At 44.0% G+C, this 25,993-nt stretch overlaps 1 protein-coding gene across 6 annotated transcripts in view; it reads left to right on the top strand.

Annotated features, from left to right (window-relative positions):
* Nucleotides 1–25,993, top strand: part of GYG1 (glycogenin 1) — a 33,378-nt gene that overhangs the window by 3,783 nt on the left and 3,602 nt on the right. For all 6 annotated transcript variants that reach the window (XM_004460554.5, XM_004460555.5, XM_058295132.2 and 3 more), the window contains exons 3-5: nucleotides 814–988; nucleotides 1,271–1,433; nucleotides 13,194–13,320. In XM_004460554.5, coding sequence (XP_004460611.1) covers nucleotides 814–988; nucleotides 1,271–1,433; nucleotides 13,194–13,320 — 465 coding nt within the window. The remainder of the gene's footprint in view (nucleotides 1–813; nucleotides 989–1,270; nucleotides 1,434–13,193; nucleotides 13,321–25,993) is intronic.

Here is a 25,993-nt window from a genome sequence, read left to right on the forward strand (position 1 = left end):
ATACCACTTTTGTTCTGTATATCTGATATTGTTGTAAACTTTCAATGCAGATCTGTCTTTATCACAGTTTTCTTTGCGCCAAATCGAGTGTCTTAAGTAAGTCCAGCCCACCACTAACCTACCTCAAGAACTTTCTGAAATAAAGCTTCAGTGGGTTTTGGTCACAGAGACATATTGTATCTCACAGACCAAAGTGAGTGTCTTTCATTATGTCCGTGCAGAGTGCTAAATACATAATAAATGCTTTTGAATTGCATTCTAAATAATGGCAACCAAATAACTGAGCCCTTAAACTTTTTTTTGGTAAACACAACTTCAGGCAGTTTTTGGTCAACTGCTTTAGCAAAAGTCATTAGGTAATAGACTTCCTTGTAGATATATGCATGTTACTCAGCATCGTTTGTCAAAATAAGCAGTAGGCAGTAAAAATTAATCCTAATAAAATAGCACTTATAAATACATAGGCTGTTGCAAAAATGTACTTTCTTACTAAATGTCAGTTCCATTTTTACAAGCTATTTCCACACTCTGCTGCTTATGCAGTAGTATACCATAAACTAGAAAATATGAAAGTTCTCTGGTAGTGTTTTAAGACAAGCGGTTTTCACCCTCACCATGAACAGTTCTTATATTTAATGAATGTGAAGATAAACACAATTTGTCCTGAAGTAAATTAGGACATGTATAAAGGATTGTACTCTGCCACAGTAGCAGATTGTTCTAGTAATTAGAGGATGGATAGGGTAATAGATTGGTCACTTGTTCTGAAAAGATGCTAAGTTAAGCACTGTTTTCTGCATTTTATTTTGACAGAAAAGTGTTGGAGACCGTCTTTGATGACGTCATCATGGTCGATGTCCTGGACAGTGGCGATTCTGCTCATCTAACCTTAATGAAGAGGCCTGAGCTGGGCGTCACGTTAACAAAACTCCACTGCTGGTCCCTTACACAGTATTCGAAATGCGTGTTCATGGATGCAGATACTTTGGTGAGTATGGCTTTGGGAGCTGAAAAAAAGGCCCCTAGTAATGGAGACCTGTTCAGTGTTGGGGGAATGCTCTCAAGACTTGCCAGTTCAGTTCAGATAAAACTGCTCTTATCGAGATCCGGGTCCTGGCGGCCAGCAGGCGCAGGCCACCTTAGGGCTGTCAGCTGAAGAGTTAAGACCAGCACCAGATTGCATTTTTTGCATTAGATAACTTAGCAAGAATTTAAGAAGGGTTTGCTGCAGCAGAACATTTCTCTAATGGTTTTCTCCCCTTTGAATCAGGTCCTAGCAAATATTGATGATCTTTTTGAGAGAGAAGAATTGTCAGCAGCGCCAGACCCCGGGTGGCCCGACTGCTTCAATTCTGGAGTTTTTGTTTACCAACCCTCCGTGGAAACGTACAATCAGCTGTTGCACCTTGCTTCCGAGCAAGGTAGTTTTGATGGTATGTATCTATTATTTTAATATGCAATTAATTACTAATAATTTCTAGAGCTGCTCTGGCTCTGGGATTCAATTGCTATGGTTCCTTATGCTTGGAAAATAGCAATGAAATGAGATGTAGCACACGTTTTTAAATTGTGCTCTTACTGGAACTAGTGTTAGTACTTTTGTACATGCACCTTTTTTTCTATAGATGCTTAAAATTTACCTGCGTAGGATAGACAGGTGCGTAGGCTTTCTTTTAAATGGCCTTCCCTGTGTCTTTTAGAGTAAGATAAATGTACCATGATTATTCAAGAATTCAGAAGACTATTAGAGAACTGAAAAACGTAATGCCTATTTTTAAACCCTAGTAAACTCAAGTGTGAGAGGGTTAGACATTGCTGCTAGGAGAGAACCAGGCTCTTTAGACATAATTACATTGGAGTATGCTGTCTGGATACCAAAAGTTGCCATTGTTTCCATGGAAACTTGAAGACTAAAGCTGATAATTTGGCTCTCATCCTCTCAGGGGGGGTTAAAAAGAAGATAGAAAGTTTATGTGACTCATCTTCGTCCAGCCTCTCATTTTCTGGCAGGCTGCACATCACACAGAGTGGCATCTTCAAGTCTGAAGAGTAGAAAATTGACAAAGTCGGCATCCATTTTCCATAATGTATGAGTGTGCTGCAACTAAAGGTGTATATATAGAGAAGTTCTGTCTATGATTTAGGGCTTCACATCCTTTGGAGAATTTTGAACAAATGAATCAGTAGATATACTTCTGTTTACAGACCATTTTCTGAAATAATACATAGTAAGCTCCTCTTCCCCCCCTTTCTTAAACAAAAACAAAAAAAAACACCAACAAAATATGCAAAAACAGTGCCTATGCAAAGGCAGTTCTTTTTACATGTTGATTGATCTTTTGCATAAAGAGAAGACCCACTGTGTGCAGGAATAAGGGCGTACACTAAGAAGTGTTCCCAACAGTGACTCATTATCAGATACTTGACATCGTGACAAAAGAACAGGCAGGGAACATGGGCACAGGCCAGAGGCTGAGCTCTGTAGCAGGGACTTCTTTCCTCTCACCTCTCCCTCCAAAACCAAATCTGAGATTTGCAGTGTATAAATCATTTGGAATGAACAGAAACAGTTCCTTAGGAACAGAAACAGTCCTAAGATACAATGCTTAGCCCTGGGTACAGATATGGGAATTCATTGCCCCTAACTAGTTACAAAGTTCAAAATCAAAATCTCCAATCTAAACCATTTCAGTGAAACGATGAAATCTTAAAGTTTGTTAGATTGCTGAAGTTAAAAGATTGGAAGTGTAAAATGTTTAAATTAAAAGGTTAGGAGTTTAAAATGTTTAAATTCTATATAAAGCTGAGATTGGGTTTTTGTTGCTGTTCACAAAAATTTAATTCTGTTTAGTCATTTGGCTGAGGATTTGGAATTTGCAGCTATTTAAAATGTCATAGAAAAGAATAAGGAAGTTTAAAGCTCAACCTTGTTTCACTGTTTGACTAGTTTGTGCTTTATACCAGTTGCTTTCAACTAGAGGTGATTTTGCCCCCCAAGAGGCATTTAGCAGCATCTGGAGACATTTTTGATTGTCACGACCAGGCGCTGCTACTGGCATCTGGTGCGTGGAGGCTACAGGTGCTTCTGCGCATCCTATATTGCTCAGGACAACCCCTCCCTGCCCCCAAAAAAGAATCTCTCATCCTGCCTATTGCCAAGGCCTTTACATGATTTCAGACGTGAGCAAGAATTTCGGAACCTTAATGAAAAGTAGCTTCTCACAAAAAGACATTTTAAGCAACCTTAAGAAAATTATAGTGCTTTGACTGTTGACCGTGGTCAGGGCCGGCGGTTAACGTCTTCACTTCTCTCCAGTTTTTAGCTCCTACTGTTTTTCTTTCACATAAGGAATAAAAGCTGTAGAAGTATTTGAGGTCAAAACATGCATTCTTTTTCCCTATTGCTTATACTACATTACGTTTGCATAAAAAGAAGCTCAGTGTCTTTTTAGCAGAAGTCCACTGTTCACCTTCCCGTCAGAGTGTCGTTTTCTTCACCTTCTCTTGTTGAATTTGAAGGAAGTAAATGTAATCCTGCCAGAAATTTGCTGTAACGCTTCTCAGCCTCAGTAAATGAACCACATTCGAAAGTGGATCTTACAGGCAGCCGGCTGCCTGAAATCCACATGATTTTAATCCTGTAAAAAGAATACAGTTTCTAACCTAGGAGAGTATTGGATGCTGTTGTTGACAGATAAGAGCTTGGATACCGAAGAGTAGTGTTCTGTGGTAAATGATCCAGGTTACATTGTTAGAATATGAAACTAATTAACTGGTAGTGACCAACCTTGGTCATCTACTTTGTTCTAAGAAGCTAGAGCCACTAGAGCTGTTGATAAAGCCATTGTTTAGAAGCCTGAATGTAAGTGTGAAAAGTGCTTAACTAGAAAGCATTTTCTGCTTTTTCTGCCAGAATCTGAAACCACTGAACAATTCTCTCTGTGTCAGCTAGAGTATCTCATTTCAGCAGAAGGGTTTTCAGGCTCTGGCCTTCCTGTAAGATATCTCATTTACTGGCTAGTTGGTGGCAATGGATTGCATTTTCCCTGTTAATAGAAATCCTTAGTTGAAGGAGTTAAAAATTCAGCTTTACAGATGGGGATGTACAGTTAGTTTTCAATACGTTCCTTAAATTCAGCGGAACAACCAATTAGCAGCTCTTAAATGAAAGGTTGATTTCACTTGAAATATATGTTAAGATTTACTCAGCAACGAAAGCTTTTTCCATTCCTTGGGATCCTTCTCTCTGGAGGGTTTTGCTGTTCCACTTAAATCAATACCTGTAGGTAAAGATATAAAGACTTGCTGGACTATACCTAATATTAACAAAATATTTTCTTATGAGCTATATGTCTTTGTGTTTTTGTTTTTGTTTGTTATAAAGATTTATTTTATCGATTTCTCTCCGCTTCCGCCCCCCCACCCCGGTTGTCTGTTCTCTGTGTCTGTTTGCTGTGTCTTCTTTGTCCGCTTCTGTTTTGTCAGCGGCACGGGAATCTGTGTTTCTCTTTGTTGCATAATCTTGTGTCAGCTCTCCGTGTGTGCGGCACCATTCCTGGGCAGGCTGCACTTTCTTTCGCGCTGGGCGGCTCTCCTTACGGGGTGCACTTCTTGTGCGTGGGGCTCCCCTATGCAGGAGACACCCCTGCGTGGCAGGGCACTCCTTGCACACATCAGCACTGTGCATGGGCCAGCTCCACACGGGTCAAGGAGGCCCGAGGTTTGAACCGCAGACCTCCTGTGTGGTAGGCAGACGCCCTAACCACTGGGCCAAATCCGCCGCCTATATGTCCTTTTGTAATGGCAGTAGCCTTGCTTTGCCTCAAGTTTTCAATATGGAGCCGAATTTTAAAGTGGATGCTTCCTTTCACCATTATGTTTTCAAACATCTATGGGTACCCCTGTTTTACCAAGCAGGGGATTAGGTCCCAGCATTTTTAGACCAGCACTAAAGAAGACTGGCTTGCAAGCGACTGTATCTCAGTCTGAATATCTTGTTAAGTCCTGCTTAATCTCTTACATACATTCAACAGAAATGATGGAGCCTGGTGTCCCCTGACAAGCCACATGGGCTGCTGATGGCTGAGCATTTGCAGCTGCTTACACAGTCCTAATGTGAAGGAATGTGACTGGCATGCTTCTAATCACCAGCCCTTTAATCACCTCTGTGTCTCTGGCCAAGGGGATAATCCTAATATGGCATACCATACAGGGTACCTTGACTTCTGTCTTATTCCACAATATCTTAAGTATTTGAATTTAGAACTAGTATGTACCTAATTCATGGCCAGCACCTAATTTCCCATAGTGAGCAATGTATGTTCCCATACTGTTGTTTGTATTGTCAAACTCCCTTGGCACTTACTTCATCACTGAAATTACATGTTTCCTGAAAAATTGAACAATCGGTGTTGTGAAATGGATATTCACCAGCATTTTTTAGAACTTGACAAGAAAAACGTTAACTTCAGGACTTGTTAACAGCAAACGGGGAAGAGGGGATGGGTAGCTGTTAAGATAGTGTAAGTCCTAAACTGCAATTATCTGTCTTTATGTACTCATGTGAAAGGAGGCTGACGCACTCGATTCTTAATTTGCAGAAATCAATCTGAATGCAAGTTGAGAATTTTTTTCTTTTCCTCTGTGACATTAGAGTATCCTAAATTAAGGGCACTTATACAGTTAAAGACAAGGGTTTAATGCTTGAAAATTGGTGTCTATTAAATGTCATCTTATGTGTTAGTGCATCTCTCAAAAAAGATGACTTGGGGAGCAGGTGTAACTCAGTGGTTTGAGTGCCTGCTTCCCATGTAAGAGGCCCTAGGTTCAATCCCTGGTACCTCCTGAAAAAAAAAAAAGACTATTATCTTCCAATTTGGAATGTCTTTTTTTTTTTTCAAAGGAGGTAGGTGCTGGGGATTGAATGTAGGACCTCATACATGAGAAGCAGTGCTCAGTCACTGAGCTATACCCACTCTGCTGGGAAGTTCTCATTTAATGCTGGAATCACTTCTCCTTTTAAGGCATTCAGCTGATTGGATAAAGCATCACTCCTTACTGCTGGCAATCTCCCTGATTGATGTAACTGTAATCAGCTATCTGTGATTCACCAGTGCAGTCAAGTCAGTGGTGACTGAAGTCCATAAATGCCCAGTGCTTGCTTGACCAAACAACTGGGCACAATTACCTGGCCGAGTTGACATATTAGCCTAACCATCACAGAATATTTCATCAATTGTTTGAAAATAACTCTGTACTCTTGCATTTACATCACTTAGTTGATAGCTTGGGAACTGATTCTCCTAAATAAGTAAAGATGACAAGCAAAAGTTGCAAAATAAAGGCGTGCAAAGAAGTTTTTAAGAGTGACTTTTTACTGCTATTTTTATCTTATTGTACCCATGAGTATTTTTTTTTTAACTTGGCCATCTGTCTCTGGCCTTCTAACCAGCAGAAGCCAGGAGCCCTGTGAGAACTAGAAGAGGAGGGAGGAACTCCTATACTGGTCATTTAACTTATTGTTTCACTTTATTTCTCAACATAGATAGGCCTGCCTTCACTCACTCGCTCAGTAACACATTCATTCATTTAGCAAACACTTATTGAGGGCCTGCTGTGGACCAGAGCTAGGCATGTGAACCCACTGTTGTTACAGTTCAGGACAGGAGCTTGCCGTAGTGGTCCCCAGCTGGTGACAGAGCCAGGTTTGGACTGGAGTCTTTTCAAGTCTGTGGTTGTGTGTGTGTATATCTGTCCTTCCTCCCCATTACCCTATGCTCTGAGAATGATACAAGATGGAGTAAAACCATACTGTTTCCCTTGGTCTTATTACAAATTAGTTATTTAAAATTCCTTCCTCTGAGTAAAGAAGGCCACTGGCACATCCCTCATTTTACAGATGATGTGGAGGCTCAAGTCTTCTGCCTCCATGGCGCCTGTTCTTCCCCACTGTCCCGCAGCACATAGAAATACTTCGCTTCTTAAGTAAGTGCCACAGCTGATAGTCTTGCATTAGGTCATGGGTTCTGGAAGAATTCTTTAAAGAATTATTCTTGCTTTCATTTCTATAGTCAGACCATTCATTCAATATTTCAAAATTCATTTTAGCTCCAAATCTGGGTAAGATTCTCAATTTAAAGGCCAGGTATAGATTGGTAAATAATACAGGTTTTATCCCTGCCTTTAAAGCTTCTATTTCATAAGACCTAACAGGCATTTAACACCTAATTACAGAATTAATTATGTAATTACTACTCTGATTTTGATAAGTTCAGAGTGCTAAGAGACTCTAAATCTGGAGGATCTGCCCTAGACTGAGAACATGAAATTTAAGTCAAGAATCAATGTTTCCTTGCATTTGTATAATTATGTAAATACTAACTCAGTTACTAAGAATTTTTAAGTGTAAAGCAAAAACTAACATGAAATCTTAATGGATCGTTCTTGTCTTAAGTATGTTGAGCCTGGTGAGATACGGTGATGCTAGGACCTGAACTTCAAGTGCCTGGATTTCTGTGAGCCACTTGGGGTTCATCTGTTGATCTGCAGTTGCAGTGAACCTCGTAGACATCTCCCCAAGAGTTGGGCCATTCATGAATTGTACTTGAGTAATCCTTCACATGCTTGCTGTGGGTACGGATGACAGTATCTGCCAACCAGACTGTCGGAGTCGATACATCCTCATTCCAGCTCTTGTCTATATCTCTGAGAGTATTTTTCCTGTCTTACTGTAATTATTTGCTTGATGTTTGTCCCTCTGCCCATTGGATGGTGAACCCTTTAAGAGCTGGAATGTGTCTTACTTGTCTTCATATCTATAATGTCTGATACCTTATTTATCAGACTTTAGACATTCTCTATAGAAATGACATTTTTGAGAGCTGCAGCCTCTTATATAATAAAATAGGAGTCAATCTCCGAATATTCTGGACCTTGTTTCCCACAGTTCAGTGTGCAGACAGATCACCTGGAGATCAAAGAGCGGCTTCTGGGTCTGTAGGTTGGGGGCGGGCCTCCACGTTCCGTGTCCCTGCCACGCTCCCGGGCACCCGTGCTGCTGGACCTAGAGTAGCAGGGTCTGCGGGGGACTTGCCTGCTGCTGAGATACGGGGGTTTTGTTTAAACCGCCCTCCCTGCCATCCACAGTGGGCAGACCAGCTGCTAACAAGCTGTGAAAGAGCACACCAAGCATGTGAACATCGGACAAAGGCAGAAATTAAAAGGCAACACTCAGACCACTCCAATACTGTCTATTGGACTGAGTCAGAGCCCCCGTCTCTGACAAATGCTGCAGTGTGTTCATGGGTACTGGGTTCACGACCCTGCTCACAATGCCTGGAAGATACCAAGTGGATGTAAGCTCATTACTAGTCTTTGGGCAGCCTGGTGGAAGGATGAGACAGAATCAGATATTTGCGTTTGTTTGCAGAGCAGTTGCCACGTGTCCTTTGTTCCACTCCCCCCTCCCCCTCCCTCTCACCTGCGTCACCAGGCTCGTCCTGCCGGATCCCAGCTGCCAGCCGCGCCTGCTAATCATGCTGTCAGCTCTGAGATGGTTGAGATTAAAAGTGCCTCAGCCTGTCAGAGCAAATAAAGCTGCCTCTGGCAGTCTGACTAGACTGCACTGGACAGAAGTCCTGGGGTTTTTGTAGTGGAAGCGGAACATCCTCGTAGGCTTTGTGGTCGGATGTGCTTAGACTTGCACTCTGCTTTGAATGGTGCTCTCGTTAGGAACTTTCAAAGAGAGGCTATGGAGAACACCATAGGTAGATTTCTCTGACGAAATTAAAACGTTTGCCCGACCTTGAAAATGTTGAATTGTGTGATAGGGAAAAGATGGATAAGATCTCCAGAATGCTGAATTTTTAAAACACAATTTAAGAAGCCACAGACTTCCCGCTCGTATTTAATCCAATTTTTAATCCACAACTTTTGGCTAAAAGGAGACCCTTTGTGGTGACGTAATGATGCCCGTGGCCCTGAAGTTTCCGCATCGTATGGTACCCTCGGGAGGCAGGGGTCTGGTTGAGCGTTTCAGGGTGTGCCTGTTGAGGGGGCCCCAGGGCTTCATCGGGTCTGCTCTGCCGCCTCTGCTCTTGCGCCTCGGGCTTCTCGCCGGCTGCTCCAGTGCCCCCCAGCCTTCCTGTGGCAGCACCAGCTCAGGGTCAGTGGAAGCGCCTCTTGTGGCCAGAGGCAGCCAGCCCCGGGAAGCCGAGGGGTAAAGGGCTCTGACTCCTGTTTCCCAGGCTCACCCTGGTTGGATCGAGAAATTCTGCTGTACAACTGCAGAAAAACCATGGGAAAAATACAGAGTTCCCATATACCACCCTATTAACCCCTTGCATTAGTATGTTCCTTTGCTATGATTGATGACAGACTATTATTATTCTTGTACTAGTAACTATAGTCTTAGTTTACATTAGGGTTCACTGTTTGTGCTTTTAAGAAATTTTTATTCTAGGACCATATATGCAACCTAAAATTTCCCCTCTTAACTACATTCAAATATATTCTTCAGTGCCATTAATTCGTTCATTATGCGTCCAACTCCTGAGACCTACATGGAATTAGATTTCCTCACCACATTCCATGTAGGCAGTAGTCATTTTATAATAGAACTGCTTAATTTTAAAAAGGTCTTATGCCGTGGCATAAAAAAGCAAGTAGAAGAAAAAACATAGTATGATGCCAAATTTGACAAAGTTCAAAAACAAGTCACACTCGATGTTGTAGGGGGAGAAATACATATGTGGTAAAAGAAGGGAGAGCAGGATAATTACAAGCAAAGATCATGGTTAGCAGTTACTTTCTGGTGGGGAAAGCTAGGAGATCAACTTGTGGAGCCCACACAGAACTTTAAACAGTGTTGGTAACATTCAATTTCTTATAATGCATAATGGATCTGTTAGTTTTCTTATAATCTACCTGTATATTTTTCTTCATAATACAAAATAAAAGAATAAGGGGAATGAGTGTGGCTCAAGCAGTTGGGCATCCACCTCCCACATGGGAGGTCCCAGGTTTGGTTCCTGGTGCCTCCTGAAGGAAAAAAAAAACAAAAACATATGGACAATGAGCAGATAATGAGCAAAAAAACCAATGAGCAGACATTGGAGGGAAATGAGTAAGTAAAGAATGCTTAGAAAAGGTCTTAGCACAATTCTCATTCTTCCCCAATTGTATTATTGATGTCATTATTTAAATATTGCAATATTAAGTAAACTACAATATCAATGCCCTAACGCAATTATTGTTTCAGATATTTTCTTCCAATATGAATGTTCATTAATGTTTATATTCAGAGTTATAATCAGAATGGATGTAGTTGTAAATCTGTATATTGCACAACGAACTGATGGTCTTTATAGCCATTAGTGGATAAATAATATTCCAGTAAATGGTCAGTACCATAGTGCACTAACCATTTCTCTATGGTTGAATATTTAAGTTGTTCCAACCTTTCTGCTGTTACAGAACATTTTCAGGTTTTTTGGATGCATTCCACAAATAGTTTACCTATGTGTAAAGCATTCTGCTGTGTGCTAGAATGACATTGGTAAGCAAAAAGAACCATAATCCCTGCCCTTGTAGAATTTAGAATCTAGTGGCTAACCGTTTGACTGTATTTTGCTTTTTAACCACATTGCTCTTCGACTTGACTTATTTTTTATTTTTTTGACTTTTTATTTTGAGAAAATTGCAGCTTCAGGTGCAGCTCCGAAGTGTCATTCAGAGAAGATTATGTATACCCCTCCCCATTTTCCCCCAATGGGAATGTCTTGCATAACTCTAATATCATATCACAACCAAGAACTTGACGTTGATAAAACCCACCTTATTCAGATTTCACCAGTTTTACCTGTGAAGTTTGTGTGTATTCAGTTCTATGCAATTTTACCATGCGTGACCACCACAGTCAATGTAACAGTTCCATCTCAAGGATCCCCAGGCACTGTTTTACCCCCTTTCCTCCCCCTCTCCCTCCCTAACCCCCAGCAGCCATGTATCTGTTCTCTATCTCTGTAGTATTTGAAGAATGTTATATTAATGGAATCACATGATATGTAACTTTGTGGCTTTGGAGTTTTTCAGTCAGCGTAATTCCCTCGAGATCCATTCAGATTGTTGCACAGTTAGTTTCTTTTTACTGTTGAGTAGTGTTCTATTGTTTGGATGAACCATGTTCATTCACATGGTGAAGGACCTTTGGGCTGTTTCCTGCTTGGGGCTATTATGAACAAAACTGCAACGAACATTTCCTTAGCCTTTATTTCATTTTTTTTTTTTTAAGTTTTATATCTTTCCCTCCCGCCCCCGCCACCATTGTCTGCTCTCTTGGGTCCATTCACTGTGTGTTCTTGCATTCTTGCATTGCATTCTCGGCAGCACTGGGAATCTGTCTCTTTTTGTTGCGTCATCTTGCTGCATCAGCTCTCTATGTGTGGCACCACTCCTGGGCGGGCTGCGCTTTTTTTGCGCGGGCGGCTCTCCTTACGCTCCCCTGCGCGGACACACCCCTGCATGGCACGGCACTCCTTGCGCACAATCAGCACTGTGTGTGGGCTAGCTCCACTCGGGCCAGGAGGCCCCGGGTTCTAACCCTGGACCTCCTGAGTGGTAGCCGGACACTCTCAGTTGAGCCACATCTGCTTCCCCTTAGCCTTTATTTTGATGACTACACATAAAAGAAAGTGAATAAGACTGCAGGCCTCTGTCCCTAGGCCACCTTTGTTCTGGTGTCTGTGCCCACATTTGGGGTATCTGTGTTTGTAGAACGTGAAATGAGCCTTGGGTGGATGACGTGTTGTTTTGACTTTACTATTTCATACCCGAAAATACGATAGCTGTTCATCACAACATATTAATTTATTAATATAAATATAATAAATATTTAGGGAAACGGACTTTGGCCCAGTGGTTAGGGCGTCCGTCTACCATATGGGAGGTTCGTGGTTCAAACCCCGGGCCTCCTTGACCCGTATGGAGCTGGCCCATGTGCAGTGCTGATGCGTGCAAGGAGTGCCGTGCCACGTAGGGGTGTCCCCCGCATAGGGGAGCCCCACGCGCAAGGAGTGCACCCTGTAAGGAGAGCCGCCCAGCGCTAAAGAAAGTGCAGCCTGCCGAGGAATGGTGCCGCCCATATTTCCCGTGCCGCTGACGACAACAGAAGCAGCAAAAAGACACAGAAAACAGACAACTGGGGGAAGGGAGGGGAATTAAATAAATAAAAATAAATCTTTAAAAAAAATAAAAAAAAATAAAAAATATATAATAAATATTTAAATAATATAAATAGCTGAAATATTTCGTTCTAATATCTGTTTGTGTAACAGTGAATCTTATCCTGCTGCCACCTTTATTGCCTATTCAGAACTTACAGGGGTGAAACCCTGGTTTTCCAATGAGTATCTTCATCCCTTGGGGAATGGGGCCTGTCAGAGCCTCCTTATATAGAGAGATTACTCCATAAATGTTTGCCAAATGAGTGTCTTTGATCCTTAAAGTTAACCAAGAGTGTTTGGGATGGGCAAAATAGGGGTTGGCTCAGACGGTGCATAAAAGTACATTTGAACCGCCTCCTTGACTGTGCCATCATCTCCATGTTAGAAGAGCATCTTGGGATGTGTGGGGCCAGGGGGTGGCGGTAAGGGGCAGGCATGGCCAGTCCTGCTCTAGCTACTCCTTTGCTCTGCCCACACCACCATCTGACCTCCTTCTGTCCACCTGCATTCATCAAGCAACCCCTGCCCTTGACTTAGACATGACTTCCTTGCGAAAGCCTTCTTTGACCCATCAAAGTCTTGAACCCCTTTTCTGTATACTCAGAGCAGCCCCTACTTTCCTTCGCTGCCCCTATAACCATTTGTGATTTTGTCTATTGAGTTTTGACTTGCTGGTATCATTATTCTCCCTCCCCACCCCCATACCCACACGAAGACTATGTCCCTTGGTCACTGCGGACTCTCCAGAGCCTGGTACAGCATCTCGCATGTAGGAGTTGTGCACGAAATATTTGTTAATGAATGGAATCAGGGAAATGATTGTCCCTAAAATGTCCTTCATAGGTTCAACATGGAGGTCATTATTTTATAAACGGAATGAGTACCTGTTTTTAAAGGTCAGTTATGTATACCTATAAAAGCATTAAACTGTTCTTAAGGTCTATTAACTGTAATTCATTTTTTTCCTTTTAGGTGGGGACCAGGGTTTACTGAACACGTTTTTTAGCAGCTGGTCAACAACAGATATCAGAAAACACCTGCCATTTATTTATAACCTAAGCAGCATTTCTATATACTCCTACCTCCCAGCATTTAAAGCGTAAGTGCAAACGGCTTAACTGTCGTTGGGAATGGGGAGCGTAGGGGAGTGGGGCGTAAGACTTTGGGGGTGCCTCCCTGTCGTTCTGAGGAAGATAACTGTGGGCACTCTCAGGGAAGGTCTCTCCTTTGGAAGCCATGGGGAGAGGTATCGAAGATACCGATTGTTTTATGCTTGGGGTAGCCAGGAGGGTGCTTAGGTGCCTTATGGGACAAGATTTCCACCAGCTGATGGGGTGCCTGGTCCTCTGGTAAATCGTTCATGAATCGTGGTCAAGAACAGGGACTGTGGGAGCCAACCAACCAGAGTGCAAACCCAGCCCCTGCCTCATAATGGCTGCGTTCCCAGGGAAGGGACCTGCCTCGCTGATCTTCAGTTCTGTCACCTGTAAAATGCGGGTGCAGACAGCTCCCTCCGTGGTGCTTGTGAGGGTGGTTAGCAAGATGCTGCCAGCAGTGTGATGTGGCAGGTTGGGGGGCTCTGGAGCTGAACTACCTGGGTTCAAATCCTGGAAGAGCCACTCACTGGGTGGGTGACGTTGGGCACGTGACTCAGCTTCTCTCTGTCCCGTGTCCTCAAGGGTTGTTGAGGATTAAAGGGAGGTAACCGTGCAGAGGGCTTGGAAGAGAGCCACTACTATTAGTGGTCAGCAATTGCTAGGTCATTAGTCCTTTTTATTTATTTTTTTATCATAAATACAAAAGCATTTCTAAAAATATTTTATTTTGACAGAATTTCAGTAATTGAAAGGAAATAGATTTTTAACATCTTAGAGATAAATATCCCAAAGCCATTTCCACCTTATTTTATATATATACATCTTGAACATAAATAAATCTATTTGAACGATGGCCTTTTCAGGTTCTAAATTCACTTTTATATTTTATTTCTCTCTTAGGTGTTTTTAGTCCTTTTTAATTTGGCGAGGCAGGATAGCATTAAGAGGAGATTGGGAAGCCAGAAGGTGGGCACGCGTCCTCACTCTGTCATTTACCTGCTTTTTAGACAAGCTCCTTAATTGCTCATTGCCTCAATTCTCTATGTAAAATGAGGAGGAAAATAGCACCCACCTCCTAGGCTCATCAGGAGACTGGACATACGCCTAAGGGCGCAGTGGACGTTTGTGGCCATCTTTGGCACTGTGCTTGTTTGGTGCTGACCCGGTGCAGTTCTTATACGGCCAGTGCAGCCTGTTGCCTTGTTTGTTCCACTGCAAGGGCTTAGACCCTGTTCTTTAGCCTCTGACTCATGTGTGGTGATCCAAGATGATGATTCAGGCTTCTTGAACCAGGGCCTAGCTGTCAGGTTGATCGCGAGACACAGCCGTGAGCAGCACGCTCTTCTTAGAACAGGGCTCTGCATTCCCAGTCCCCATCCCACAAGGACATTCCTGAGAAGCAGAAAACAAAGGGCCTTTTACTCCTCATATTCCATCATCCACAGTCCTCCCTATAAGTCTTGCTCCACAATAATGAGTATGTCTGGCTTTTTGTGGCAAAAATGTTTCTTCTTCTCTTCTGGGCGTACTCTGTCAACATACCCTCGATAAGAGTTACGGACACCTTGTATTCTTGCCTCCCTAATGATCCTCTTGGCTAACACGCATTCCAGCCTCTTCATTCTCTTCCCTCTTTATGATGAGACAGGCCAATCGTGGTCCGAGTACAGCTGAGGGACAGGACTCACTCTCGAGGGACGGAGGCAGGGGAAGCGTTGTGTTCACCTCTGTCCCCAGCCTTGTCAAGTACAAGCCTGCCTTGCTTGGAAATGTGAGCCTGGGTTTTTCAGTCCTTATTGCCTCATAACTAACCCTGCCAATTTCAACAGTGCCCGCAAACCTTGATAGCTTGAACCCTTGAGTGGAATTTGTCTGTTATAGGGCAGCGAGTAATAATTTTGTATGTTTAATTGACTCGGTTTATCCCACCAAATAAAAAGGTGAGAGTGGGAAAGAGAAATAAACTTTATTAATTGTAGTCATTCTGCCCATTATTCCACTCAGTTCTGCACAGTGAGCACATTTCCTGGAGTGAACGCGTTGGGAAGACGTGAAACCTATTAAACTGTTTGCTCTCAGTTTCCAAACAGGGTGAATCTGGTCTTTAGAGTTTAATGTTTTTCATACAGTATGAACCCCCGCACCTCCACCCCACAGCCAGGAAACTATTTCCCCTAGTGCTCAGTGTGATTCCATCTGAATGTTATCTCACTAGCCAACATGACACAACAAATCAGAGTAAGAAGGGGTTCCACTTTACCTTGCAGGCATTTGCATAGAGGCGGCTTGCGTCTGTCCTGTTGTAACGCAGAAGATCCAGAAGCCCGTGGAGCAAAGTTAGGGTTTTTTTTTAGAAGATAGACTTACTAGCTGGAACTTTGGCTTCCTTTCTCAGGGACCCAGATGTTTTTATATCCTTTAAATGAGTTTCCCAGAAAAACAGTTTGAGATCTAAATTACCAAAATGGTTAGGATGGTTTCTTCTTCCTGACTCAAGGAGCAAGTGCTAATTTTGGAAATCTCCTTGGGCTATTGCCATCGCCGTAGAGCATACGATGCACCAGGGAAGTTGAGAGCAGCTCTGTCCGTCAGCCTGACGTCAGCTGGCCCCTGGACTGGCAAGAGTTAATGCTGCCTCTGTGTAGTTGCCCCTTGGGGGAATCAGCTCTCCAAAGTGAGACCTTGTCTCACCCTATTGCCGCCTATTTAGGAGTGTTGAAACCAGATCAACAAACTCATTTTCCTTTACCTTTGCCCGAAATGTTTTTGTTTTTCTTGCAGAGACTTATCTCCAGAGACATTTTCCCTTACATTTTCTTACTTTTGGGGGAGCAAAAAAGGCAGATCGTTTCATTTCTTTTTTTGTCGTTGATGTAAAATTGTGGTCTGACTCTCTTGGGCTGCAGTGGCCTTATTAGGAGCAGTGGGGCTGCCACAGCTACTCCGCAAGGACCCCTGTGGATCTCTAAGAGCTCAGCAGGAACTGGAAGCGCCACGTTGGGCTTAAAATAACAGTGGTGCGGTCTGCAGGTCCTAGTGGCTCTGTGGTGTACTGGCCGTTGCTGGACAGTGTAGCTGGTGGCAGGTGGTGTAGGGGACCTTGGAGTGGTTCAGATCAAAGTGGGCTTCCTGGAAGAAGTCAAGAGTTTGTCTCCTCAACTCCAAACAGCCATGTTCTCTGAGGTCACAAAGGCAATATTTAGACTCAGGTACCCAGAATCTTAGATCCTTGGATATATTAGAACAGGGTAGGAAGTTTCAGGTAAAGGATGGCCTAATGTTAATCAAACTTAACATGAATTTGAGTTACGCAGTAGCGTACACAGTGCCCTTTTCTGCTTACCATTTGAACTGAACAAAACATTAAGGAAACACTCAATAGTTTACCCTTTGACTGAATACTCAAACATAGCATCTATAAAACAAAATTATTAGTATTTTCTGTAATAGAAGATATTCTTTAACATAGCCTAATTTGAGAACTAAAGTGCTTGTATGTATATATTGGGGGAAACAAGTGCATAAAGGCATTTCTTAATGAAATAGTATTTCTGAAATTGCCTAGCATAATGATTCGGAAGTGGTAAGCTTTTAATGACTATTTGTTTCCTTCAAATTTCCTCCATCTGGAGGGCCTATTTTATCCATATAGCAAAGCATTTGGTGTGGGCGCAGTGCTCTGTTGTCTCTTTTGCTTAGGCAAAATCCCATTAGATTGGATTTTTAAAAATCAGCCATTTAGTTCTCACTTTAGCTTTCTATTATACATCCGTTGACTAAAAGCTGTTTATGTCACATCATTCTATATTAGACAGGAGTTAAGCAAAGGTAAAAATAATCTTCTGGTATTACTTCAATCTGCTATACAGATTAGTGGGTTAAATTGATAAAACTACAAAGCCAAATTTACCACATATTTCCCAAATAAATTTTTTCATTTGAGTTTAGATGTGACTCCAGTCATCTAGTGAGAATTAAAAGGTCTCTTTACATTTGTTTAAAGCTTTAATGTTTTTTCTGAGGACATTCACATCCCTTGTTCTTTTACATGAATTTGGCTCTTATCAAGCCTCTTTAAAAATCAGTTTTCCTCCAAAATGGGGCATTGGACCCTTGGTGTCTAAAGTCTATTGTTGTGTGTTTCTGATTGGGTTTTCCTTGGTCCCTGAGACCCCTCTGGCCCTCACCACTGAAGCCATGGCCTTCCTGTTGCCATTTCTTTTTCAACTCCTACACCTTTCCCCCGAACCCTGAGGCCACTGTAGTTTGGGTCCCTGCTATTTTTCCCTGCCGTTTGTTGGTTCTCTCGCTGATTCAGTCCTTTGGCCCAGGAGCAGGTGCAGTGGGCCCCAGCGATGAATGAGGCGCCTCTGCTGTCAGGAAGCTCAGAATCTAGTCGGTTTAGCAATTGCTCAGGTGTCCAGAGTTTCCTATATGACACATGACACCGCCCGCCGTGGTTTGAGAAGAAGCAAGCGGTGGTTGCACAGACATCCTGTTCCTCCTTTCTGGGCCGTGAGTGACGCCTGCTAGGAGCGGGTGTCCATTTCGCAGGATGGCCGTCTGGTTATCCTGACCTCATGTCGCAATGGGTTACCTCTATCGCATGCCCTGTCCTCGGGTCTTCCCGCTGCCTATTCTGTCACCTGTGGACAAGCTTCCACACCAGACCCAGCCCAGCCTCTCGAGGCTGCTCTGACAACATGCAGTGAGAGCTCGGGGGCAGAAGCCTGGAGGAGAGATGCCACCACAGCAGGAGAGGGGGCTCATGGGAGGTGACGAGCGCTGAGAAGGAGTGGAAGGCGCAGAGGCTTCAAACTGGTAGCACCGTATTTGCCCCACGAGTATGTTTTGTTTTCCCTACATGGAATTTCCTCCTTCCCTCCCTCCCTTCCTTCTCAGTTGTCAATATTTGAAAATTAGGGAATTGCATAAATGATTTTCAGCTTCCTTTGAAAAGTCACATTTTTGGTGGAATGTGGGACAATGATGTCAAGAAAGACTGACCTTTTAAAGGTTTGGGGCCTGTGAAACCGGAATAATGGAGTTGTCATTTACTGAGATGGGAATGATTCTGGGTGAAGCATATTGATGTCAGAGATATAGTGAATGATAATGTGATAGCCAGGTCCTGAGCCTCAACAGACTCCAGCACCTACAATCTGATTTATTGGACTTACCACACTCAGCTAAGATGGAGTTGAAGAAGGACAATCACCACACCATGGAGCCTAGAGTGATTACAACTGAAAATGGGAGGATGGCAGCCAGCATCCATGTGGAATCTGAGCCTCCTCTTGACATAGAGGTGCAATGGACACAACCAATCCAATGTCCACATAGAAGAGGTGGCATTGGATTGGGAAAAGTGGACATGGTGGACGATGGGTATGGGGAAGGGCAGGAAGAGATGAGAGGTGGGGGCGTATTTGGGACGTGGAGCTGCCCTGGATGGCGCCTCGGGGGTGATCACCGGACATTGTAAATCCTCACAGGGCCCACTGGATGGAATGGGGGAGAGTATGGGCCATGATGTGGACCATTGACTATGAGGTGCAGAGGTACCCAAAGATGTACTTACCAAATCCAATGGATGTGTCATGATGATGGGAACGAGTGTTGTTGGGGGGGGGAGAGGTGGGGTGGGGGGCTGGGGTTGAATGGGACCTCACATATATATTTTTAATGTAATATTATTACAAAGTCAATAAAATAAAATAAAATAAAACAGAAAAAAAAAAAAAAGAGATATAGTGAATGCATTAAGTTTTGGATGCGTATCGTACATCCGAGTGAAAACGTGGAATAGATAAGTAGATATAAAAGCCGGGTGTTCAGGAGAGAGGCCTGCATGAGACATAACTATGGAGTTATCAACCTGTAAATGGTATTTGTAGCCATGAGACCAGGTGATGTAACCAAGTGTAACCAAGGGAATGAATATAAGATAGAAAAGTCTTGAAGACTGAGCCCTGAGGCAGGGAAAGGAGGAGGAACCAGCACAGGAGACTGAAAACAGCGCAGCAAGAGGAAATCCAGGATGTGTGGTATTATGGGAGCCAAGCAGAGAAGGTGTTTCAAGGAGGAAGGAAGGGCCATCGGTTTCATATGCTGTGATAGGTCAGCCACGAGGATGACTGCAAATTGGCGCTGGATCTAGGATGTGGAAGTCACTGGTGACTCTGGCAAGAGTACATCTAGGGGAGGGATGGAGGAGAAAGCCTCATTGAAGTGAGGCCAAGAGAAGAGCGGAGGAGGAGGAGTGGAGACAGTGAATACGAGCAACTCTTCCTAGGCATTTTGCTTTAGAGGGGAGCAGAGATATGGGCTGGTAGCTGGGTTGGGGATATAGGATCAAGGGAAGGCAGGGGCGGTGGCTTTTGTAAAGAAGGGAGACGTTATAGTGTTTATATAGTGATGGGAATGATCCAGGAGAGAGAGAGGACTAATGATAGAGTGAAAGCCCGCTAGAGTGACGTCCTTGAATAGGTGACAGGGCATTGGACCTAGCGCACAAGTGGAGAGGTTGGCCTCAGATTAAGAGCCAAGGCAGTTATCCTTAGTAATGTAAAGGAAGGCAGAGTGCTTGGCACAGATGCAGATAGGTGGGTTTCTTTATTGGTTGTATAAATAAATGAATGAGAATGATGTGCTGTCCCCAGGAAAGCCTCCCTCGTGGCCTGGTGCCAGGGCCCGTCCCCTGGCCTGCTTGGTGGAGATGCCAGCCTGGCAGGTAGTGTGGTTGATTAGGTCCTGGTCTAGGTTGAGCGCTGATGTTCTGATCTCAGGGGATGGTGGTTCAGCTTGAAAGGCAATACCCAGAGCCCCGGATGGCCACTGTTGTTAGCTGCTGGGAAGCAGCTGTCTTCTGCAGAAGACATGGCTTTTTTGTGCACCCTAGACCTGCCTCACCTCTGAGTGACCAGTCCTGCGGGGGGCACGTGAGCTCGTGACTCTTGATGTAGTGGGTAAGAGAAGGAAATTTTCGGTGAGAGAGGAGGGGGACTAATGGGCTGTGAGGGGAGGGTTTCTGTGTGGCCGTGTGAGAGTGAGTCTGAGGAGGTGCACAACGTCCCAGAGAACCTGAGTCACGGACATGGGCAGAAGGTGCTTGTTCCGGCTGCCACCTTGCAGTTAGCGCATTGTTTCCCAGAGAGGGGCCACACCGGCAGCGCTCACTCGCTCTCTCTCGGTATCTAAGTGAACACTGCACTTGGAGAGCTTAGGGAGAACTAAAATTGCTCCTGTGTGGCATTGTCATGGGTTAGTTCCTTTTCCGTCCTGAGCAGCTCAGTAGTCTAATCCACAGGTTACCGGCTGTGTTTCTCAACTCCTACACTAGTCATGAAAATTCTATCTGATCTTTTGGTAACGTCAGGTCACAGGGATTAATTTAATGGCTGGCGTAAGCCGCATTGTTGCTGGCCCTGGTTCAAACTATGTCTTGTGATCTGGACATCTCTTTTGAGATTCTATCAAGTTAAAATTAGAACACTTATTTTAAGAGATGTATGCAAGCTGAGACAAATCCTCATTACTGGGTCAGAATGAATGGCTGTCAGTAATTTAGACACAATTGTGATATAGACCCAACCTTTTTTGTTGTTGTTGTTAAATTCCTGGCTGGTACTTTGGTGGATAAATCAGGGAGTGAGTCAGTCAGTGGTTCTTCTGGTTATCCTTGTTCTGGGCTGAGGTCAGTTAAACTTTATCTTCTGACATCATTTCTCCTGCTTATTTGCTGGCTAGTTTGCTTTCAGCCAAGCAACATAAATTCTGACTGGTCAATGACTGACAAGTTCTTCCTTTATTGAGTTGATGGAGCACTAGAAAAATATCCTGGGTTACCCTTCTGCAAGGTTCACCCCCAAATTTGCATTTAGGCTAAAACGTGTTTTTTAGGCAAGAAGCAATTTCCATTTCTACTTACGACTTCTTATTTCACTTGGTTATGGTCATTTTGGATTTTCATAAATGACTCAAGTAATTGATTTAAAATGATAGAAAATGAATTTTTAAAACATTCCTCGAAGAACCTGAATGAGACATAATAAAAATAATTACTTGATGCTTATATGATTAATTGAAACTCTAGATGCACAAAACAGCCTAGTGTGTGAGACCGTTGGCTTGTCTTTTTGTGTACAGTGTGTCTTATTATAAAAGCTAATAGAGCCAAGCCTGCAGGCTCCTGTATTGTGTAAATACACAGTTTTGTTTGTGCAGTTAGAGCAGTTACATAGTTAGTGTTAAAGTGACTCCCAAACCTTCACATAATGTGGCCGGGGTTGACCCTTTCTGTGAGGCCCTGATTTCAGGCCAAGGGCAGCCCTTGATGATTTCCAGGAACAGTCCTGTAGATGAGTACCTTAGGCAAACTGCAAACTCTGTCTTCACTTTCCTCCCGCCTTCCTGTCGGAGCCCCATTTTCCCACTTGGCAGCTGCCTTATTTCCCAGCCCTTCTCCCTTCCCCACGTCAAGGGACCCTTGGACTGGCTAGAACCTTCCACATTCAGGTCATCCAGACCTGCTCTTCTCATAAAGAACCCTTACTCTAAAACTTGTTCTCCTTCTACCACCCTCACTTGGATCCATTTCCTTAGCTCTGTTAGGTGTGTGGCAGGTAAGAAAGAGTTCTCATTCCTAGCCATACGGAGAGAGGGCTGACTGTAGCCCAAACTCCATTTCCACAGCCGATGACATTGGCAGCCTCTGCATATTTCTGTGTGCCCAGCCTCTTTCTTTCCACTGCTGGTCTGTTCCTCCACTATTGCACTTCTGAATCCTCATGCACTGTTTCTGGCTGCCCCTTAATACCCTGGCCACATCTCTCCATCGTTTTTTTCAAGAAAGACTCACATCATTCATTTGTGATTTTGTTGTTATTTTGTTTTGCTGCTGAAGATTCGGCAGCTTTCCACAATCCTGCTCACAGTCTGTACCTCCGTATGCCCCATCTGACCGACACCCATGTTTTTCCTTGCGTTTGGGCAGAGAGGGCAGGACTCCCTACAATAAGGACCTTTGAGATCTCAGTTTCTACTTCAAAGGGGCTTACCAAGGAATTTCTTGAAACTCAGGCTGCACTGTCTATAAAAGGGCTATCCAGTGGATCCAGCTTTTCACTTTGTATGGTAGAATAGGTAAAGAAGGGAATTTTAGGGAAGCGGATTTGGCTCAACAGATAGAGTGTCTGCCTACCACATGGGAGGTCCAAGGTTCAAACCTTGCTGATGCACGCAAGGAGTGCCTTGCCACACACAAGGAGTGCACCCTGCAAGGAGAGCTGCCCCATGCAAAAAAAGCACAGTCTGCCCAGAAGTGGCACCACACCCACAGAGAGCTGACACAGCAAGATGATGCAACAAAAAGAGACACAGATTCCCAGTGCCGCTGACAAGAATATAGGTGGGGGAAACAGACTCAGCCCAGTGGTTAGGGCGTCCGCCTACCACATGGGAGGTCCACGGTTCAAACCCCGGGCCTCTCTGACCCGTGTGGAGCTGGCCCATGCACAGTGCTGATGCGTGCAAGGAGTGCTGTGCCACGTAGGGGAGCCCCATGCACAAGGAGTGCACCCTGTAAGGAGAGCTGCCCAGCGCGAAAGGAAATGCAGCCTGCCCAGGAATGGCGCCGCCCACAGAGAGCTGACACAGCAAGATGACGCAACAGAGGGTGGAGATGGTTTCCTGTTGACGAGGCACTCAGATTCCCGGCTTCTGAAGGTGGAGCCCATGGCCTGAGCCGCAGGAGGCTCCAGGCTGTGAACCGTCCCCCGCTGGTGCCCTGCTGACATTCAGGGGGAATGCCCTGGGCCCCCAGGGAGGCATCTCCTGGGCCTGAGGTTGGCACAAAGCCAGGAGGTTTGGAGATGCCCCTGAGTTGTGGAAAGAACCTGAACTGTCATGGGACCCAGAGTCGGAGGCTGAGCCGTCTGCTCCTGCCCACGTCGGAGTCCTGGTCAGGCTTCCCGCACAGCTGGCACTGCAGCGGCTTCCATGGTAGACGGGGCTGCGCCCTCTCTCTGCCATGTCGACGCCCCACTTCCCGGGTGCTGGTGAAGACCTCAGACACTGTCCAGCACAGTCTGCTTGTCGGTCACCTGCTGACCCAAAGGAGCGCCGTCCATTTCTTACTCTCCTCCCATTTCCTCCAGCTTTTGTGCACACGACCTCCTTCTGAGAACTGTCTTTCTTAGTTTGTGCTAAGGCGCTTGTTTCGTAGCTTTCCTTTTCCTGTTGCTGACGTCCTACTTCTCTGTCCTTGGGGCGTTTGCAGCATTCATTAGGCACACCTTTTCCAGCTTTCGCAGATCCAGCCTCTGTGGGTGGGGAGTTAATCAGGGATTAACTCCTGTCACTCTCCCTTATAATTCTGGGAGTGTCTGACAGTGACAGCCTAGGTGTGGCAAAGAGGCTGGATGCTGCAGCCAGAACGCCTGGGTGGAGTCTCAGCTGTGCCACTCCCCAGCCACCGGCTCCTGGACAAGTTTGTGCCTCAGTTTCCTCAAACAGTTATTTGGAAGATTAGCTGAGGTAAAGTGTGCAGATGCTAACCAATGCCTGGCACATAATAACAATATATGTTAGCTATTATTATTAATAATAATAATGCTGCTTTACCATTTGAGAACTGTCAGAAGAACAGGTTAGAAAGGAATAGAATTGATGCCACGTTCACGTTTTATCTTAATTAATATTGCTACCTCCCCTGTAACAACTGTATCTGACATTTAAAGTAGGTCCAGGCAAATCATGGTGAAGCTTAGTGGTCAGTTAATACAGGAGGAGCAGACGGATGCTATTTCTCCAGGTAGGGCATGGATGTCTGAGAGGACAGAAGGAGCCCCTGTCCTCTGATATGTGCTGCGTTCTGGTTTTAGGCTTAAGTGTTTATAGTACGAGGACGTGGCAGTGCCTGCCCACCTCCCCCTTTCCCCACAGCCCACAGCAGCGTCATCTCCAGGATGGGCCCTTCCTTCGTCAGTAGAACACTCCCTGAAGGCAGGTGTCTGAACACTCCCATCTTGCCAGGCCTTGCCTACGCCCTGTGTCCTGCACAAAGTCTCCTCTGCCAGTCCCAGCCGGCAGTAGTTGCTTTGGAATTCCCATTGCCCTTAGTGTCAGCACTGCCTGGTAGCCCTGACTTGTTGCCTTGTGCTATTATTACTTATTTTTATGACCCATCTCCCTGTTTGGACCAAAGTCTTGGGCCACAATTTGATACCTCCTTCCTATTTCCTTTCACACTGAGCATAGGACTTTATGCGTTACAACTGCTTACAAAATCTTAATTGCTTGGGAAATGATAGCTTTTCCTGTAGACAAATTTGGGCATTATGATTTCTCTTTTTTAAAGAATAAAATCTAGAGTACGTGTGTGTGTGTGTATGTGTATATGTGTGTATGTAGAAAGAGTGAGCTTCGGGATATCTGTTATCTACTTCATTTCAGAGGATATATATTTCCTGGGAGGAATCAAACCGTGGAATTACACTTAGAATCTCAAAACAAAAAGGGTATCAATTGTATGCATAGAGTCCTCCCAGCCAGAGAAGGACAACTCTCTTTTTAAGATATTACACATTGTGAAGTACATATACAAAGTTGTTGCATATACAACAAAAAAAACTTAAGGTTTTTAAAATATCCACCACCCACATTAAGATACAAAGCACAGCCAGTACCTTAGAAGTTCCTTTTGTCCCTTCACTATCACAGCTTCTCCTTTCCCCCAGAGGTAAACAATATCATAAAATTTGTATCAATTATAATTTCTGCTCTAGCACCTTTTTTGTTGTTTTGCCTTTATGTAAACATGTGTTTTTGACTTGTTCTTTCAACATACATGTTTTTTAAAATGCATCCATGTAGTTCGTGATGCATATAGCTATAGTTCATTTCCACTGATAGATTGTTTTCTGTGGTATAAATATACCAAAAGTATATTTATTGAAAAAAATTGAAAAAAAAATTCGATAATCATAAAGCCTCCATGGCATTCAGCACAGCATATAATTCTTGCTCATGTGTCGGGGTTGGCTAGGACAGCTCTGATAATACCAGCCACAGGTTTTGCCCAGATCTGCTCTACCTCTCTCATTCTTCCGGAACCAGCAGGATACTCAGAGCATGCTGTTCTGCTGGCAGAAGTTGCACCTTCTCAGAGAGGGTGAACAGAAACAAGCAATGTCTCCTTAAGCCGTGATATCACTTCTGCCCATATTCCATTGGCCAAAGCAAGTCATAATGACTATCTATGCCCAATATCTCTGAGGCAGGTATGTGTACTCCTCCCCATGTAGAGATTGGGAGGACACTTGCTGAGCAATAATCTAAGATCTTGACACTGGGGTTGTTTCCAGTTTGAATATTTCAAACAGTGCTTCTCAGTGAGCATTTTGATTATGTCTTCTGTTGTACATGTGCAAGAATTTATTTAGGGTATATACCTAGGAACTGAACTTAGCGATTATACAGCGTAGACATTTTCAGCATTACTAGTTAATATCAAATGGTGTTTTCCAAGTAGTTGTGCCTTTCTCATTAGTGATGAAATGGCGTTCTGGGTGTTGCACCAAACTTCTACTTCCTTTGGATTCCCAGTTGTATTTAACACATAATTGAACTCCAATATTTTCTGCCACTTTTTTACCCCAACCATTACTGTAGAAT

The sequence above is a fragment of the Dasypus novemcinctus genome, chromosome 4 (genome assembly GCF_030445035.2).
Source record: "Dasypus novemcinctus isolate mDasNov1 chromosome 4, mDasNov1.1.hap2, whole genome shotgun sequence".
Classification (NCBI taxonomy): Eukaryota; Metazoa; Chordata; class Mammalia; order Cingulata; family Dasypodidae; genus Dasypus; species Dasypus novemcinctus.